The 18,243-nt window shown below is 43.0% G+C and overlaps 1 protein-coding gene across 1 annotated transcript; it reads left to right on the top strand.

Annotated features, from left to right (window-relative positions):
• Nucleotides 1-13,814: 13,814 nt before the first annotated feature.
• On the top strand, nucleotides 13,815-16,088 carry LOC129769990 (putative polypeptide N-acetylgalactosaminyltransferase 9). The gene is made up of 5 exons (XM_055772545.1): nucleotides 13,815-14,073; nucleotides 14,131-14,845; nucleotides 14,901-15,310; nucleotides 15,367-15,630; nucleotides 15,661-16,088. The coding sequence occupies exons 1-5, from the start codon at nucleotides 14,068-14,070 to the stop codon at nucleotides 16,003-16,005; spliced, it is 1,740 nt and encodes a 579-aa protein (XP_055628520.1). The 5' UTR covers nucleotides 13,815-14,067; the 3' UTR covers nucleotides 16,006-16,088.
• Nucleotides 16,089-18,243: the final 2,155 nt, after the last annotated feature.

Raw genomic sequence — 18,243 nt, 5'->3', positions numbered from 1 at the left:
ATAGATAAGAATCCAATAAGGATTCTCAAATGGGAAAGCCGGAATTCTCAGCTTGGAGTAAAAAGTTGTTTTATTTCCTAAAGAAAGTGCCTAAGACCGCTCGGGCGCTTCACCATACACTCGTCGAGACCTTAGGGATAATCGTGTGCAACCAACGACCGAACTCATCTTCACTCCACATGCGCTACCAACTAACGAGTGTGTCCTGACGAGGAATGCGAAAAAAATCGTTATAAGCAATTTGCCTTTCAAAAAGTGTGCCTTCTGAAGCGTCCACCTTAGCTAGCGAGTCCGCTTTCTCATTCCCCGGAATCGAGCAATGAGAGGGAACCCATGCTAAGGTAATCTTGAATAATTTTTCGACCAAAACACTCAATAGATGTGTTATTCTTGTTAGGAAATAAGATGAGCGTTTATAAACTTTCATTGAGCGGATTGCCTCTATTGAGCTGAGACTGGCTGAAAAAATAAAATAATGATCGATGGGCAGTGTTTCAATGGTCCCTAGAGCATAGTATATCGCACCCATTTCAGCGACATACACGGAACAAGGATCTTTGAGTTTGAAAGAGGCACTGGAATTTTCATCGAAGATGCCGAAGCCAGTGGACCCGTTTATGAATGAACCGTCAGTAAAGAACATTTTATCAGATCTAACTTTCCCATATTCTGCCGAAAATATCGGCGGAATATAATCGGAGCGTAGATGTGTCGAATGCAAACACCCCATTGCTATACGCAAGCAATGATATTGTATTCTCTCCAGCTTGAGAATATGAATCCTGGCAGCTGAGCTTGAGCTTGAGCTTGGGTAGACTGTACAATTCGTAGTTGCTCTCCGTGATTGACCTGAACCAACCAAATTGCACAAAGAACACAAAGAATGACGCTTGGGACTAGCAAATCACTCTCGTTGTGCAATTTTCGGTGATTCGAGCTTTGAATGGTCAATAACGACGCCGGCCACGTCCTTACAGTCACCAGGGGAAGGGAAGGAATGTTAGTATGATATACGCCGTATGAATCCTGGCTGCTGATCGGAAGCAAAAACTGCCATATTCTAACACTGATAATATCGTTGTTTTGTATGAATGAGGTCTCCTGGATGGGCGCCCCACCATGTTTTCATTTTCATTTTTCATTTTCATTTTATTTATTATATCAACAGGCCTTTACATTAGTGCCCTAATGATATCTAAATCTAATTTAAATCTAAGTCTAAATGAAGATTTTATTAATGTCTAAGAACTACGAGCCTCGATCATTCAGCTCACGCAGTCCGAAGACATCGGTCGCAAATTTGTTCGCGTCTATCATATAGTGGAGATTATACCGTTATCAGTGGCTGGTGAAGTTATTTCGCCCTAATGAGGTTCTCTTTATTGCGTGAGTGAGAAGAGCAGCAATCACAACCAGCGTGAGGAAGAAGTCCTCCACGGCGGACGCGGTGCGTGTGCCGTATCATCGCTGTGTGTGCTTTAGCATCGTCATCGATTCCATCATCGTGTTGTGGTGCGATATACCGTTGCATCTGTGCCGAGCGATTGCCACGCGGTTCGATTGGGACACCGTTTCATTTCATTCGCATTGGTGTGCGATTTAGGTATAATATATATATTAGGTTTAGGAAGATAGAAGAATTCAAAATTATATTATTTCATATCTGCCGTAATGGCAGAAGGTCAAGTTGAAATGGAGATTGAAACTACTGTTTCCTCCTCACTAGCTACAACGGGGGCTGGGAAGTCGCTCAAACGCGTTCCCCCCTCAGAAGATGTCTCTTCAGAGAAAGAGTTAATTAACCTCAACAAGCCCCCCTCAAGAAAATTGGCAAACTTTTCCTCTTCGCCCCCTCAATCCCAGTCCTACTGATCCCGCTCCCGCTCAACAATCGACCTCGTCCTCCCCCTCAGTTGTTTCCTCTCCTCGTGTCAAGGTCTATCCAGACGATGCACCTGGAGCTGGTCCATGGGTTGTTTTTTTCCGGCCCAAACCTAAAGGAAAATCTATTAATGTCATTCAGGTTTCGAAAGATCTGGCAAGATTTTATTCCTCCGTGGTCGAAATCTCTAAGTTTAGGCCGAACAAACTGCGTGTTGTCGTGAGTGATCGGAAACACGTAAATGCAATTGTGATCGACGAGAGGTTCACCCTAGAGTATCGTGCCTACGTGCCCTCCCATGACGTAGAAATCTCGGGGGTGGTAACTGAAACGGGTCTGACGTGCCAATTGATAAAAGAAGGAGTTGGTAAATTCAAAAAACTCCCTTTGGTGGGCGTTAAAATTTTGGACAGTCGCCAACTAGGTAAAGTATCCCAAGAAGAGGGAAAAACGAAATTCACGCCGTCAGACTCGTTTCGAGTAACTTTTGCTGGTTCGGCCCTCCCTGACTACGTCATGGTGGACAAATTGAGACTGCCTGTGCGACTCTTCGTGCCAAAGCCCATGACTTGCAACAAATGCAAGTCAGTTGGTCACACTTCAGATTATTGTGCCAACAAGGAGCGCTGTGCAACTTGCGGAGAGCAACATGTGGGGGAATCCTGCAGTGCGACTGAGCATAAGTGTCCATATTGCGGGGGATCCCCACACGTGCTCTCAGCTTGTGAAACTTACAAGAGTCGCTGGGAGAAACAGAAGCGCTCTTTGAAGGAACGCTCAAAACGCACTTTTGCGGATATTTTAAAGGGCGCTTCTCCACTTGCCCAACAACAATCAATCAACACTCGAAATGTCTTCGCCACGTTGCCCGTTGACGAAATGGAAGCGGACACAGCTAACGGGGGCACACCGTTCATTTTCCAAGGGAATCCCCGGCGCAAAAATGTGACCACTCCCAAAGTTCAAGGACAAGCCCCTCCGGTGATACCCCCTGTTAGCATGCCTAAAAAATCGAGTGCAGCGGACAAGCAAAATCAGGTTCCTCCTGGTTTCCGTGGGAATAATTCACCTTCGAACGACCTAGCACTCGAGGGGACATCAAAAACCCCAACTGTCCCTGTTTTTCCGTCCAGTTCAACTTCCCAATCGGGATTTATAAAGTTGTCTGACCTTTTGGACCAAATCTTCAAGTGTTTTAATGTTTCCGACTCCATTGTCATTTCAATGCTTCCAGTATTAAAGACAATTTTGCAACAATTGATGCAAACATGGCCCCTCCTTGCAATGATTATCTCTCTTGATGTCTAATTTAGATAGAGAGGTCGGAGATATCACTGTTTTTCAGTGGAATTGTCGTAGTCTTATCCCTAAATTGGATACATTCAAATTTTTAATTCATAACTTCAATTGTGATGTTTTTGCTCTGTCCGAAACTTGGCTTTCTTCGCGAGATGATATCTCTTTCCACGATTTTAATATTATACGCTTGGACCGCGATGACAGATACGGAGGGGTACTATTGGGAATCAATAAGTGCCACTCATTTTTTCGAATCGACCTTCCACCTATTGGAGGGATCGAAGCTGTTGCTTGTCATGCAAACATCAGAGGCAAAGAACTCTGTATTGTCAGCTTGTATTGGCCTCCGAGAGCTGCGGTTAGCCGCAATCAACTTGTTGACATGTGCTCACTCCTTCCTGAGCCACGATTGATCTTGGGAGACTTCAACTCTCACGGAACTGCCTGGGGGGAACAGTACGACGACAATCGTTCATCGTTGATATATGACCTTTGTAACAGCTTCAATATGACCGTTTTGAATACTGGGGAAACAACACGTGTACCTAAACCTCCTGCTAACCCAAGTGCTCTTGACCTCTCGCTTTGCTCGAATTCACTATCGTTAGATTGCAAGTGGAATGTAATCCAGGACCCCAACGGTAGTGATCACTTGCCAATCAAAATTTCCATCACCATTGGGTCGAATTCTTCTGAATCTATAAACATGGCATATGACCTCACAAGACACATTGACTGGAAAAAATATGCGGACGCGATTGCTCTAGCCATCAATTCCAGAGATGGTTTGCCTCCATTGGAGGAGTATAACTTCATTTCTCGTTTGATCTATGACAGCGCGGTTCGCGCTCAAACGAAACCCATCCCAGGCTCCACTATTCGTCGAAGGCCTCCCAATCCATGGTGGGATGGCCAGTGTTCCAAGCTTTATCAGGATAAATCGAACGCATTTAAAGCTTTTCGAAAACGTGGAACCATTGAGAATTTCAAACGTATTTGGACCTTGAAAATCAATTTAAAAACTTGATCAAAGGGAAAAAACGTGCTTATTGGCGAACTTTCGTGGGAGGTTTGTCACGAGAAACGTCAATGAAAAAATTATGGAAAGTGGCTCGAATCATGAGAAATCCCTCTTCATCGAATGAAAGCGAAGAATATTCACATCGATGGATTTTTAAATTTGCACTGAAAGTTTGTCCCGATTCCGTTCCTGTGCAAAAAATTGTTCGAGATATACCACAAGATAGGTGCGATCTTGATTCCGAGTTTTCGATGGTAGAATTCTCTCTTGCTCTCCTTTCATGTAACAATTCTGCGCCGGGATCGGATAGAATTAAGTTCAACTTGTTAAAAAACCTCCCTGATGTGGCGAAACATCGCTTGTTGAATTTATTCAATCGGTTTCTGGAGCATAATATTGTTCCAGATGATTGGAGACAAGTGCGAATTATAGCTATTCAAAAACCCGGAAAACCCGCGTCCGACTTCAATTCGTACCGCCCAATAGCAATGCTGTCTTGTATACGGAAATTATTGGAGAAAATCATCTTGTTTCGCCTTGATCGATGGATTGAAACGAATGGCCTACTCTCAGATACACAATATGGGTTCCGTAGGGGCAAGGGGACGAATGATTGTCTTGCGTTGCTTTCTTCAGAAATTCAAATGGCTTACGCCGAAAAAAAACAAATGGCTTCAGTATTCTTGGACATAAAGGGGGCCTTTGATTCTGTTTCAATAGAGGTTTTGTCAGACAAATTACAATCTCGGGGTCTGCCGCCTCTATTGAATAATATGTTATATAACTTGCTTTGTGAGAAACATTTGAACTTTTCTCACGGAGATTCGGCAGTAAGTCGGGTCTCTTACATGGGACTCCCCCAGGGCTCATGTTTAAGCCCCCTTTTGTACAACTTTCACGTAAGCGACATTGACAATTGCCTTACACAAAATTGCAGCCTAAGACAACTTGCAGATGACGGAGTGGTGTCTGTCGTAGGATCAAACGAATCCGACCTGCAAGGACCCTTACAAGATACTTTGAACAATTTTTCAACCTGGGCCATCGGGCTAGGGATCGAATTCTCCACGGAGAAAACAGAGATGGTGGTTTTTTCTAGGAAGCATAGACCAGCAAAACCAAAGCTTCAACTTTTGGGTAAACCGATCACTCATGCTATGTCATTCAAGTATCTTGGGGTCTGGTTCGACTCCAAATGTACTTGGGGGGCCCATATTAGGTATCTGAGTAAAAAATGCCAACAAAGAATAAACTTTCTCCGTACAATTACCGGCACCTGGTGGGGAGCCCATCCAGAAGATCTTATAATGTTGTATCGAACAACTATTCTCTCAGTGATGGAGTATGGCAGTTTCTGTTTTCAATCAGCTGCCAAAACACACCTCATTAAACTCGAGCGAATTCAGTATCTTTGTCTCCGTATCGCGTTGGGATGTATGCCCTCAACGCATACCATGAGTCTCGAGGTTTAGGCAGGCCTACTCCCACTAAAAGATCGCTTCAATTTATTATCTCTTCGGTTCTTCATCCGGTGTAAGGTCATGAACCTATTGGTGATCGGAAATTTTGAGCGGCTGATCGAGCTAAATTTTCACTCCGGATTCATGAGTTCATATCATGAATTCATCTCCATGCAGGTTGATTCTTCTTCGTATATTCCCAACCGGGTTTGTTTCCCTGACTACATCAATTCCTCTGTATTTTCTTATCTGTTCAAGAAGGAGAAAATCCATGGAATTCCAGATTATCATCGATCGGGGATCGTTTCTACGATCTTCAATGCAAAATATGGGCGTATCAATTGTGATAATATGTACTTTACTGATGGGTCCTCTATGAATGAGTCCACAGGATTTGGAGTGTTCAACGAAATTTTTAGCACCTCACACAGTCTTCAGTATCCTTGCTCAGTGTATATTGCTGAATTGGCAGCAATACACTGGGCGCTGGACAGCGTCGCCTCACGACCTGTTGAACACTATTACATTGTAACGGATAGTCTTAGCTCTGTCGAAGCTATCCGTTCAGTGAGGCCGGAAAAGCACTCGCCGTACTTCCTTAAGAGAATACGAGAAACTTTGAGTGCTTTAACCAGACGCTGTTATGTCATTACCTTTGTCTGGGTCCCCTCACATTGCTCAATTCCGGGTAATGAGAGGGCTGACTCATTGGCAAAGGTAGGTGCAATTGAAGGCGATATTTATCAGCGTCAAATCGCCTTCAATGAATTTTATTCTTTAGTCCGTAAAAATACCATCGTTAACTGGCAATGTAAGTGGAACGAAGATGAATTGGGTCGGTGGCTTCACTCGATTATCCCTAAGGTTAGCCTCAAACCATGGTTCAAAAGTCTAGACTTGAGTCGGGACTTTATTCGCACCTTCTCTCGACTCATGTCCAATCACTGTTCGTTAGACGCGCTACTCTTTCGTTTTAATCTTGCCGATGGCAATATCTGTGCTTGTGGCCAAGGTTACCACGACATCGAACACGTTGTTTGGTCGTGCGAGGAGTATCTTGTTGCCAGATCGAATTTAGAAAACTCTCTTCGGGCTAGAGGAAGGCAGCCCAATGTGCCGGTGAGAGATGTGTTGGCTCGGTTAGACCTTGATTACATGTCCCAAATATATGTCTTCCTAAAAGCTATCGATCTTCGTGTCTGATTGTCCTTATATCCTTATATTCTCCTTTTCCTTTTCCTTCGCGAGAAATCAAATCCCTTCTTACTAACAATAGAATAAGGTGAAATGTAAATACATGTTAGATATAAGATAGGCTTAAGAATTGAGTATGATGAATGTGAGTGCGAATGTGAGTGTGAACATTTTCAACATATCCTTATATCCCTTCCTTTTCCTGAAAAAAATGTCACCCTTCTAAACTCGAGCAAACCGCGAGTAATCGGTTCTCTACTTCATTAACACTAGAATTAATGAAAAATGATTATGTATACTTGTAACAATACAGATAGGAGTTTGGCTCCTTTAAACTTATGTAACTGAGCCTGTAAAAATAAACGATTTAATAAAAAAAAAAGAACTACGAGGAACATTTTTTTGAGAGTTGAGCGAGACAGGTGAAAATCGAACGATGAAAAACATCGGTTTAGCACTCGACACATACTCGCTACGGGCTCGTTGTGCCCGTAATTTGTGCGGGAGTGAGGGAGACGAATAAAAGTGTAGTAGCGTAGGTTTCGATAGCAAATGTTGAAATTGATCGTTTGAAGAAGGTCGGGACAGTCGATATTCGTGAGAATCAGATCCGATATAAAAGTAGCCTTAGCTACGTCTCTACGTACGCTCAGTAGATTAAGTCCAATTAATTTACAGCGGTTCTCGTAGTGAGGAAGATTTGAGGGATCATTCCAGGGCAGATTACGTAAAGCGAAACGAACAAATTTACGCTGGATCGCTTCGATGCGCTGAATGCCGTTTTGATAGTAAGGCGACCATGTTATGCATGCATACTCGAGAATTGAGCGAACCAACGCACAATAGAGTGCCTTGATGCAATAAACGTCTTTGAATTGTTTCGTGACACGAAAGATGAATCCGAGAGTTCTAGAAGCTTTGGCGGTGACGTAAGATATATGATCCTTGAATGTGAGTTTACTGTCAATGATGACTCCTAGATCTTTGATTGCTACTACACGGCTTAAAATCACACTGCGCAATTTATATTCATAAACGACAGATGAACGTTTCCTCGAGAAGGATATAATGGAACATTTTTCAGGATTCAAAACCATTCTATTGTTATCACACCATTCAGCGAAAATGTCAAGCTGCTGCTGCAGGTACACTGCGTCATTAAGACAATTGACGGGCCAAAACAACTTGAAGTCATCGGCGTAAGAGAGTTTGTGGCACTCCAAGCAAAAGTTAACGTCGTTCAGGTACAGAAGAAAAATGTAAGGGCCAAGATGACTACCTTGAGGAACACCCGATGATACTGGAAACGGAGAAGATACGGTGTCACCTATTTTCACTGACATCACACGGCCAGTCAGGTATGAACGTAACCAGTTCAAGAAGTTGCCGTGGAATACGAGACGTCGGAGTTTAGCGACCGCTATTTCGTGGTTTATTTTATCAAACGCAGCTGAGAAATCTGTATAAATTGCATCAATTTGTTGACGTGACTGTAGAGAGCGAGCGATGAATGAGGTGTACAGTACCATATTTGTTGAGGTAGATCGCTTGAGAACGAAACCATGTTGTTGATGTGAGATGTAACTACTGCATGCATGGGAGATGAATTCCAAAACTATGAGTTCAAATAACTTAGACACCGAACAAAGGCTGGCGATTCCTCTGTAATTGTTGACATTTTTCCTGCAGCCTTTTTTGAATACTGGAAAAACGAAAGAATTTTTCCATGCTTTTGGAAAATTTCCACATTCCAGCGATCGAGAAAATAGCGAACTCAGTGGCGACGATAGACTACCAGAGCACTTCTTCAACACAATGGAGGGGATACCATCTGGCCCCGGATTTGTAGAATTTTTTATTTCGCGACAAGCTAATTGTACTCTGCTAGGGCTAATGGTAGTGAGGGCGCAGACAGATGGCAGATGAGGTACATTTCTTGTTGCTTTGAAAACTTGATCGTTGTTGAGATTTTCGCTAACGAAAACACTGCTAAATTGTTCCCGAAACAGCGCACATATGCTTTCTCTGTTTGAGGCCTCAACATTATTGTGTGTCATCACAGAAGGTAGTCCGAGCTCCTTTCGCTGTTTATCTACATATTTCCAGAATTCCTTTGGACTGAGTCGTAGATTACTTTGAACGCGAGTCAAATTAGCACCAAATAAAATGTTGTTCAACCACTTGTAATTTTTGTTGGCGACAGAGTAGCGTTTTCTCCAAAAATCAGTTCGGTATTTTGAATATGTTTTCAAAGTAAGTCGTTTCTCTCTTCGAAGACGCTTCAAATGATAGTTTGTCCATGGAGGATGAGAAGGATCCTTAATAGTTTTCTTCGGAACAAACTGGTCAATTGCATAAAGAAGTACATGCGACAAGGACATTGCGGCTCCATCGATGTCGCGGTCGTTCAGAATGTCACTCCAGTCGATAGTTGAGAAGAAACGATTCATCATTGCGAAGTTTGATTTACGATAATTATAATATGTTGATTCGATTATGTCTGTAAAAACGAGCGGTGACGATTCATGTAATGAAACCAGCAGTGGTGGGTGATGATGACACAATTTAACAAGAGTAGATGGAGCTGAAGTTATTGTTGTATTGTGGACCATCTCTAAATTTACGAAGCATAGATCGAGAATGCGGTTGTTGTTGTTGTATATTCCGTTCATCTGATATAAACCAGCAGTACTATAACTGTCCAGTAGACGTTCTGTCATACGATGCATAGAAGAACGCGAGGAATTAGGATAAAAGTAGTTGGATGTATTTTTGATCCAACTGATACCAGGAAGATTGAAGTCTCCGAGGAGCAAGATGTTGTCATTCAGTTTTGTTTGATTCATTATCCACATAACTGAAGAAATGTATTTGTCTATCACGGCTGGATCATTTACACGGTCCGGAGGAATATAGGCAATGCCAATATAAGTAGTGGGGTTATAAAACGTCACAGCAACCCAAATCTGCTCCACACTTTGGCCATCTAGAGGAAGTAGTTCACGTGAGATGTATTTCGATCTAATAGCCAACAAAACACCTCCACTAGTGAGTTTCGAACTATTCGCAGCTGATCGATCTAGACGATAGACTATGTAAGAAGAATCGAACAATTGTTCCGTTTATTGTTTGGAGAAAATTGATTCTTTGCTGGCATTTCTGTTTCAAATACGCAATGTGTCTCCCCCAGGTACACTTAGAATCAAAATATACACCCAGGTATTTGAAAAACATAGAGTGTTGGATCGTTTTGCCGGATAGGTGGAGCTGGAATTGGGCGGGTTCGTGCTTCCTAGAAAAAACGACCATTTCGGTTTTCTTCGTAGAGAATTCGATACTCAGCTTGAGAGCCCACGTGAACAGGTTGTTCAGGGTATCTTGCAAGGATTTTTGCAGAACGGCGGGATTAGTACCCGTGATGGAAATAACTCCATCGTCTGCAAGTTGTCTCAGCGTGCAGTTTCTAGTTAGACAATCATCCATATCATTGACGTAAAAACTATACAAGAGGGGACTATATAAAGGGTGTGTCACATCAAATTGCATCACGTAAAAACGCTGTAGAAATTTAATTTTTAGGAATTATATCTTCAGCTTTCGCTTATAATCAGATGAGAGTGTATAGATCACGTTGGCCATGCTTCACTGTCAATTTTTCGTAAATTTGGAAATATGTCGTCGAACGAAAAAGAGCGTCGTGAATTAATCCTGCACACTCATTTCGAGAATCCGGAGTTGTCACATCGGGACATCGGTAAGATGCTGGGAATCGTCCAATCCACGGTCAGCAGAGTACTAAAACGATACTTCGAGAACCTAACCATCGACCGGAAGGTGAAGAACGGCAAAAATGGATGCTCCGTCAGTGAAAAAGATCACAAGCGCGTAGTTAAGCATTTTAGACGTGATCCGAGAAGTTCGGTCCGGGATGTCGCCAATAAGCTGAATTTGTCAAGCTCATTCATCCAGCGGACCAAGCAGCGGGAGGGCCTGCGTACATACAATGTTCAGAAGGCTCCTAACCGCGACGAAAGGCAAAACATGGTGGGGAAGACGCGAGCCCGGAAGCTGTACACCGAAATGCTGACGAAGCCGCATTGCCTGGTAATGGACGACGAAACCTACGTTAAAGCGGACTTTCGTCAACTGCCGGGCCTGTTGTTCTTCTCCACAGAGGACAAATTCAGCGTTCCGGAGGAGATTCGCAAGCAGAAACTATCCAAGTTTGCCAAAAAGTACATGGTGTGGCAAGCGATCTACTCTTGCGGAAAGCGGAGCGCCCCCTTCGTGATGACCGGCACGGTAAACGGGCAGGTTTACCTTAAGGAGTGCCTACAGAAGCGCTTACTACCACTATTGAAGCAGCACGAGGGCCCGACCTTCTTCTGGCCGGATCTCGCTTCGTGCCACTATTCAAAGGACGTGTTGGAGTGGTACGAAGCCAACGGGGTCACCTTCGTGCCAAAGGAAATGAACCCGCCCAACGGGCCGGAGCTTCGCCCAATAGAGAAATATTGGGCGATTATGAAGCAGGCCCTCCGGAAGAACCCAAAAGTTGTCAAATCGGAGGCGGACTTCAAGAGAAAATGGATTTTTGTTCAAAAAAAACTAAAACCTGACGCTGTACAGAACCTTGTGGACGGGGTAAAGAGGAAGGTGCGACCAAACGGGCTTGGGCTCGAAGTATGAATAAAAAGAAAATGCCAAAAGTTGTTTAAGGTGAAGGTGGAAGCTAGCCATTGTAGTAGTATAAGTAAACCCTCGTGTAAAAATGGGGTAATAGTGTTTGTGAGAGAAGAGCAAAGCACACGTAAATAGATCAATTCATTCTTTGAGTCTTTGAATACATTTGAAAAAAAAAACAAATAACAATTCAATACTAAAGTAAAATGTATGAACGATATGTTCCGATGAACAATTGCAAATATAAATATATATAGAAGGTGCATTTGCATATGATTCTGATTATACGCGAGCGTAACATGAGCAAATTTATAACACATGCGAATTGGGGCTCTTTTGGTATTAACAAGTTCTTCCGCATAGTAACTCGATGTTGATAATTCCTTAATATTTTCCTTCGTTGATCGTATTGTTTTCACATATTCACGTTGGAAAGCCTTAACCCTTCTCTTCGTTGGCCGAGGCATTTAGATTGAATTTAATACTTTTCCGTTTACTGTTTTTGAAAGCATAGGCAGCCGTGGCAGTGTTCCGAGCTCTGCAATACAATTTTCTTACCCAATGTTAAAGTTGCTAAAACTTACATTATAAACCCATTAAACGTAAAAATAATAATTGTATTGATATCAACACAATTTTATTCTATTGATTTTCATGACATGGGACGCTATGACTCCGGAGTAACATTTTATTGAGTGGTTTTTATAGCTGTTTCGATGATGTTGTTTGGCATCAGTGTCGAAAAAATAACGATGTTTCCACCAATACAAACAAAACCATTGCAGAAGATTGAAAAACGAAAATTTAACTTTCAGAGCACTTGCTCGAGTTTTCCGACGTTCTTCACTATACGGTGCGAAAGCAGATGAAAATTTAATATCTTGTGAGTAATCGATTAGAGTTTGGTTGATATTACTTGATGGGAAGTGTGCGAAAACGATCATTTTCTTCACACTGTTTCGCAAAATTATTGATTTTCGGGCGAGAGGTGAGGGAGGGAGATGAAAGAAATGAGCGCCATTGTAGCAGCCATTTGTGGCTAGCTACCACCTTCCCCTTAATAGTTTTTATTTTACTGTCTAAAATTTTCAAAAGGATCGGTCTACTGGGCGAATTTCTACAGCGTTTTTTCCGTGATAAAATTTGATGTGACACACCCTTTAGTTTTTACGTCAATGTTCATTTTTATTACCTTAGCTTGTGAATGTCAGTCCCAGTGATCAACGCTTTTATAACGAAAAGCTCAATATCAGTCTCTACGAATTAACTCATCTTGTTGTTGAATAGGCCTAGAGAGAGAGAGAGAGAGACCCGGCATGTTAGGTGTAACGCTAACCACTCGGCCACGGAAGCACTATATATCCCACTCGTTCTTTTGAAATGCCTACGGCCGCAGCTGACACGCGTAACTTTACGATCGTCAAAATACGACATTCCTCTTTTTCCATTTTCTATGCGAATGCTTTTGTAGTGACGCTTAAACAACTCTAGTTTGTGAACTAATAAACGAAATGTCATGAAACTTCACACACAAGCTAGCGACAGATGATTTACCCGTCAATCTCAATTATGGCGTCGAATGTTATATTTTGAAATTCGCTGGCTGCATTACAACAATTCACCAGTACGTTCCAAGTAACACAGAAACAATTCATTTTTTCGTGATAGTGGCAACGAGAACATCCACGTCCCTCGCATTTAATTTCACATTACACATTCTTACGATCGCTAAAGTCGCTCTAGAATTTTACTCCCATACTAGAACCTGTTCAAATTGTAGTGAGCTAATTATCTATCATCACATATTTATCCTTTTTATCTTATGAATATGGGTTCTAGTGAGTTTTCCTAGGGGTGCTCAAGAATGTGACACTTAGTCAATAATCGGCATGACAAGGAAAGTAACACATGGCCAATGATCGCACAAATGAACTTCTTTGCAGGTTTCAGCATTAGACATAATGAAGGTCGAATAGATCACACCTAAATACCAAAATACATGAACCAACATTAGTTCTTTCTGTCGCATTTCAAATCGGCTATTTGCCGTATCTTCTATCTATCGTTTAATGTTTGGATTATCTTATCTGCACGAGGAACACGCTCGCGGTTGTAGAATTATTAATCATCACCGGCATGACGGCGACCGGTCTCGTTTTTAGTAGGTGAACTTCAGTGATGGTGATGGATAGGACGACAAAGTGGAACAGGTGACAAAAAGATAACGAAAGTGAAATAATTGATTGACATACAGAAAAAAAAAACGAAACAAACAGCGACATGCTTGGATGAACTACACTGTCTATAATTGAATGCACAAAGCAGTTATGCCCTCAGCTCACCCACAACATTCAACATTCATGTTCGAAAAAGTGTAATTCCATGAAAAAACGGGCAACATTTGATTGCCGAGAAGCTACGTCAGAACGGCGCAATCCAAGCAACCGCTTATCAGTCTCGTTACAATGCTGTCAGTGTTCACACCTTCGCGCATCGCAGTAGTCCGATAAGTGACGGCTTTAACAGCAATGAGGGTAAGTGCACCTTACGCATTGTCCACTGGATCAAAGGTACTGTAGCTTTTCCTCCAGACGTCAGGCGCTGTTCTTTCTGCAAGAATACTCAAGCTGTTTGTTTTGCTGTGTCTGTTGGGGATAACATTTTTCTACTATGGTTACTACGATGCAATCAATGGGGTACGCGAGCACACATCGACCATCGTGGGTTCGGTTCATCAAAAGTGGGTGCGCTATCTACAGATGAACGATGTGGATTGGTCCGAGAATGGTCTACTCAACGAAAGCGGGACGGTGTCCCCAGGAGACATGGGTGTTCCGGTGATATTAGGGACGAACCTCTCCGAGGATGTTCGTCGACAGAGGGATGAAGGATGGGCCAGGCAAGGTCTCAATCAGTATGCTTCAGATTTGGTTTCGGTGTTCAGAAGACTTCCAGATGTTCGTGCCAATTGGTGTCAGGAGCCCGGACGGTTTTTGTCGAGCTTACCTCCCACTTCGGTGGTTATCGTGTTCTACAATGAAGCATGGTCCGTCTTGGTGCGTACGGTACATTCGGTACTGAATCGATCCCCACCGGAACTGATCGAGGAGATTATACTGGTGGACGATTGTTCAACGCTAGCACATCTGAAGACACAGTTGGACGATTATTTTCGTCCGTACGCAAAGGTTCGGATACTCAGAGCTGCCGAAAGGCAAGGTTTGATTCGGGCGAGAATTCTAGGGGCAAAACACGCCAGAGCAGCCATCCTCACCTTCCTTGATGCTCATTGTGAAGTAATGTTCGGTAAGTCTTGTCGAATATCGTTGTAGCGATAATTGTTGTTGAAATCTCTTCACAGGCTGGCTGGAGGCTCAGCTCGATCGAGTAGCTCGTGATCCCAGAACAATTGCCACTCCATCGATCGATTGGATTCACGAAGACACAATGGCATTGAACGCCCAAAGCTCTCAGCTGTACTTCGGCTCATTCGATTGGACGCTAAATTTCCAATGGAAATCAAGATCTGAAAAACGTCACAAAGTTGAGAACCCATACGAACCGTTCGATACGCCCGTAATGGCGGGCGGTTTGTTTACCATCAACAAAACATTTTTTGCTCATTTGGGTTGGTACGACGAGGGTTTCCAGACGTACGGAGCAGAGAATATGGAGCTGTCCTTCAAGGCGTGGATGTGCGGTGGATCTATGCAGATCGTTCCCTGTTCCCGGGTTGGTCACATTCAGAAGAGAGGTCATCCTTATTTAGCGGTTGGTTGCCTCATTTGCGAATGATAGTGACACGTTTTACATATGTTTTGTCTTAGCATTCCCCGGGAGGATATGGTGCGATCACTCGGAACACAATTCGACTAGCGGAAGTGTGGTTAGATGAATACGCACAGTACTATTATGAATCATTTGGAGGTCCCGGACGTCGTGGAGATTTCGGGGATGTCAGTTCTCGAAAGAAGCTAAGGGAGAGCCTAGACTGCCACTCATTTCGATGGTATCTACACAATGTCTTCCCGGAACAGTTCGATCCGGAGAAGGCCGTCGGACGAGGAGAGTTTCGAAACGGGAAGGAGAACCTCTGCTTGGAATGGCCACCAGCGTAGAACCTCTGCTTGGAATGGCCACCAGCGTTGAATACTCATGGGATAGCTAAATGTCGAGGGATGGGGGGTCACCAGTTGTGGTACTTCACCTCGGAGGGGGAGATCACCCGAGAGGATCACTGCATGGACTTCAACGGAAAGAAATTGGAAATGATCCGTTGCCACAAGATGAAGGGCCACCAGCTGTGGGTCTATGAGGAGCAGAGTAAGCAATTTAGGCATGTTCATTACAACCGGTGCCTCGAGTGGAGCGGACATGGGCTTCAGATGAGTGATTGTGTAGTAGAGGAGAGCAAACAGAAATGGATATTGCAACATTACAACGCTAGCAATCTAAGACAATCGTGATCACATGTACTAATTTTAATATATCTTCCACTATTAATTATTGTTTTCTCGCAGTAAGGATCTCAACCCACAACGTATGATTTAGTGAGTAGATATTTCATCCGCCTAGGAAGAGATACGTTTATGAATAAATTATATATAAAATAAGTTCCACACTCAAATCGCTATATATATAAAAATGTTCTGTTCGTTTGTGTACGCGTCAAAAACTCGAAAAGTGCGGAACCGATTCAGCTCAAAGTTGGACACATTATACAATCCACTTCAAGGAGTGTTGTTACGGCGTTACAATCACATCAGTTCGATTGGTGATGTACTATCTCGACTAGAACAGAATGACTTAGCTCTGGTACTTGGTGATTACAATCAATCTGGGCTGATTTGGAACATTTCTGCTAATGATCATCCTACCATTGATGTTATTCGGTCGAACATCCCAGCTTCCTGCTGAAGCGGCAGTCACGGAATGTTCTGTTATAGAAGCTCTCGAACCCTTAATAGGTCTTGACAACTACCATCCTGCTTTGGAAATTCATATTAATCTGTCGATACCCGTCCGCTTCGACAATACCACTGAATTGTGGGAGCTCGACTTCTGAAGAACCGACTTTGTTGCATTAAGGCTTTCACTCGCCCAGGCAGATTGGCAGTTCCTGGATTCCTGTCCATCGATAGATGAAGCCGTTAACTACATTGAGGAAGTCGTGAGCCGAGTAATTTCCGTTGTGTACCGTTGAGCAGACCTGCTCCGAAGCCTGCCTGGTCCAATGCTCGACTACGACATTTGAAGCGATTGAGATCAAGAGCGCTTCGCAAGTATTGTAACACCCGTAATTCTATTGCCAAATATTTGCTGTCAGTAGCCAGCAAGGAATACCGAACGTACAATCGTTTCCTTTACAAAAGGTATACACGGCGCATTCAGGACAATCTACGGCGTAATCCAAGACAGTTCTGGTCGTTTGTGAAAACAAAACGGAAGGAGGATGGGCTACCATTGGAAATTCACTTGGGCAACAGAATTGCCTGCAGCTCATTTGAAAAATGCAAGCTCCTGGCTGAGCACTTCAGAAGTATTTTTAACGATCGCTCCGCTTCATCGATCCAGATTGGAGATGCGATAAGAGATACTCCCAGAGACATTTTTGATTTTGATATCGCTACGATTTCATCACCCTGTGTTGAATCTGTTATAAAAAAAACTGAAATTCTCCAACACTGCTGGTCCCGACGGAATTCCTTCCTGCGTACTGAAGAATTGCTCTTCTGAATTTATAATACCGCTGTCGAAACTGTTCAATATCTCTATACAGCAGGGTGTGTTTCCAACACGTTGGAAATATCCATTTATGTTCCCGGTTTACAAGAAAGGAGACAAGCAGAACGTCGTAAACTATCGAGGAATCACATCGCTTAACGCCTGTTCTGAGATATTCGAAATCATAATCAACGACGCATTATTTTCTTGCTGCAAAAATTATATTTCTGCTGATCAACACGGTTTCTACCCTAAGAGGTCCGTCTCAAAGAATCTTGTTCCTTTCGTTTCGCGTTGCCTCAGGAATATGGAAGTTGGAGCGCAGGTGGATGTTGTGTACACCGACCTCAAGGCTGCTTTTGATAGGGTTGATCATAACATGCTGCTTGCCAAACTTGAGAAGCTTGGAGTATCTCCAAGGCTCACTCGTTGGTTCAGGTCGTATCTTACGAACCGAAAACTGTGTGTGAAAATTGGTACGGATCTCTCGGAAAAGTTCACCAATAGCTCAGGATTACCTCAAGGCAGCAACCTCGGACCGATGCTGTTTTCTATATTTTTGAATGAGATTGGGTTAATCCTCCCAATAGGTAGTCGATTGTTCAATGCGGATTAGCATTAGCATTGAGCAAGTTGCACAATATCGTAGGTAGTACGAATTCAGAATTGTTGAGTTAAAAACTAGCCTCCATCCGTTGCTGATGATTGGTAATATCTCTTAGATGAAGGCATGTTTTCTCCAACAGTTAAGAACTGTCCTGGCCACGTCCTTGCAACTGCTAAGGAAAGGGAAGGAATGTTAGTTCAATATTTACTTAAGAGAGATGCAGAGAACTCTACGACCTCTCATAAATGTCTCGGGAATTCAGGAATTTGTTAGTAGTGAAGGTAAACCATAGGATACACTCAGCCGGTGTTACTGGCGTAGCTTTTTAAACTATAACTATAACTATAACTATAACTATAACAACTATAACTAT

The sequence above is a fragment of the Toxorhynchites rutilus genome, chromosome 2 (assembly GCF_029784135.1).
Source record: "Toxorhynchites rutilus septentrionalis strain SRP chromosome 2, ASM2978413v1, whole genome shotgun sequence".
In the NCBI taxonomy this organism is placed as follows: Eukaryota; Metazoa; Arthropoda; class Insecta; order Diptera; family Culicidae; genus Toxorhynchites; species Toxorhynchites rutilus.
This window is presented reverse-complemented; position numbering and strand designations above follow the sequence as displayed.

Excerpts from the sequence above, each read along its gene's own strand:
- LOC129769990 (XM_055772545.1), top strand. Across the intron at positions 14,846-14,900 it reads TCATTGTGAAGTAATGTTCG|GCTGGCTGGAGGCTCAGCTC; the intron begins GTAAGTCTTGTC and ends ATCTCTTCACAG. Across the intron at positions 15,311-15,366 it reads GAGGTCATCCTTATTTAGCG|CATTCCCCGGGAGGATATGG; the intron begins GTTGGTTGCCTC and ends GTTTTGTCTTAG.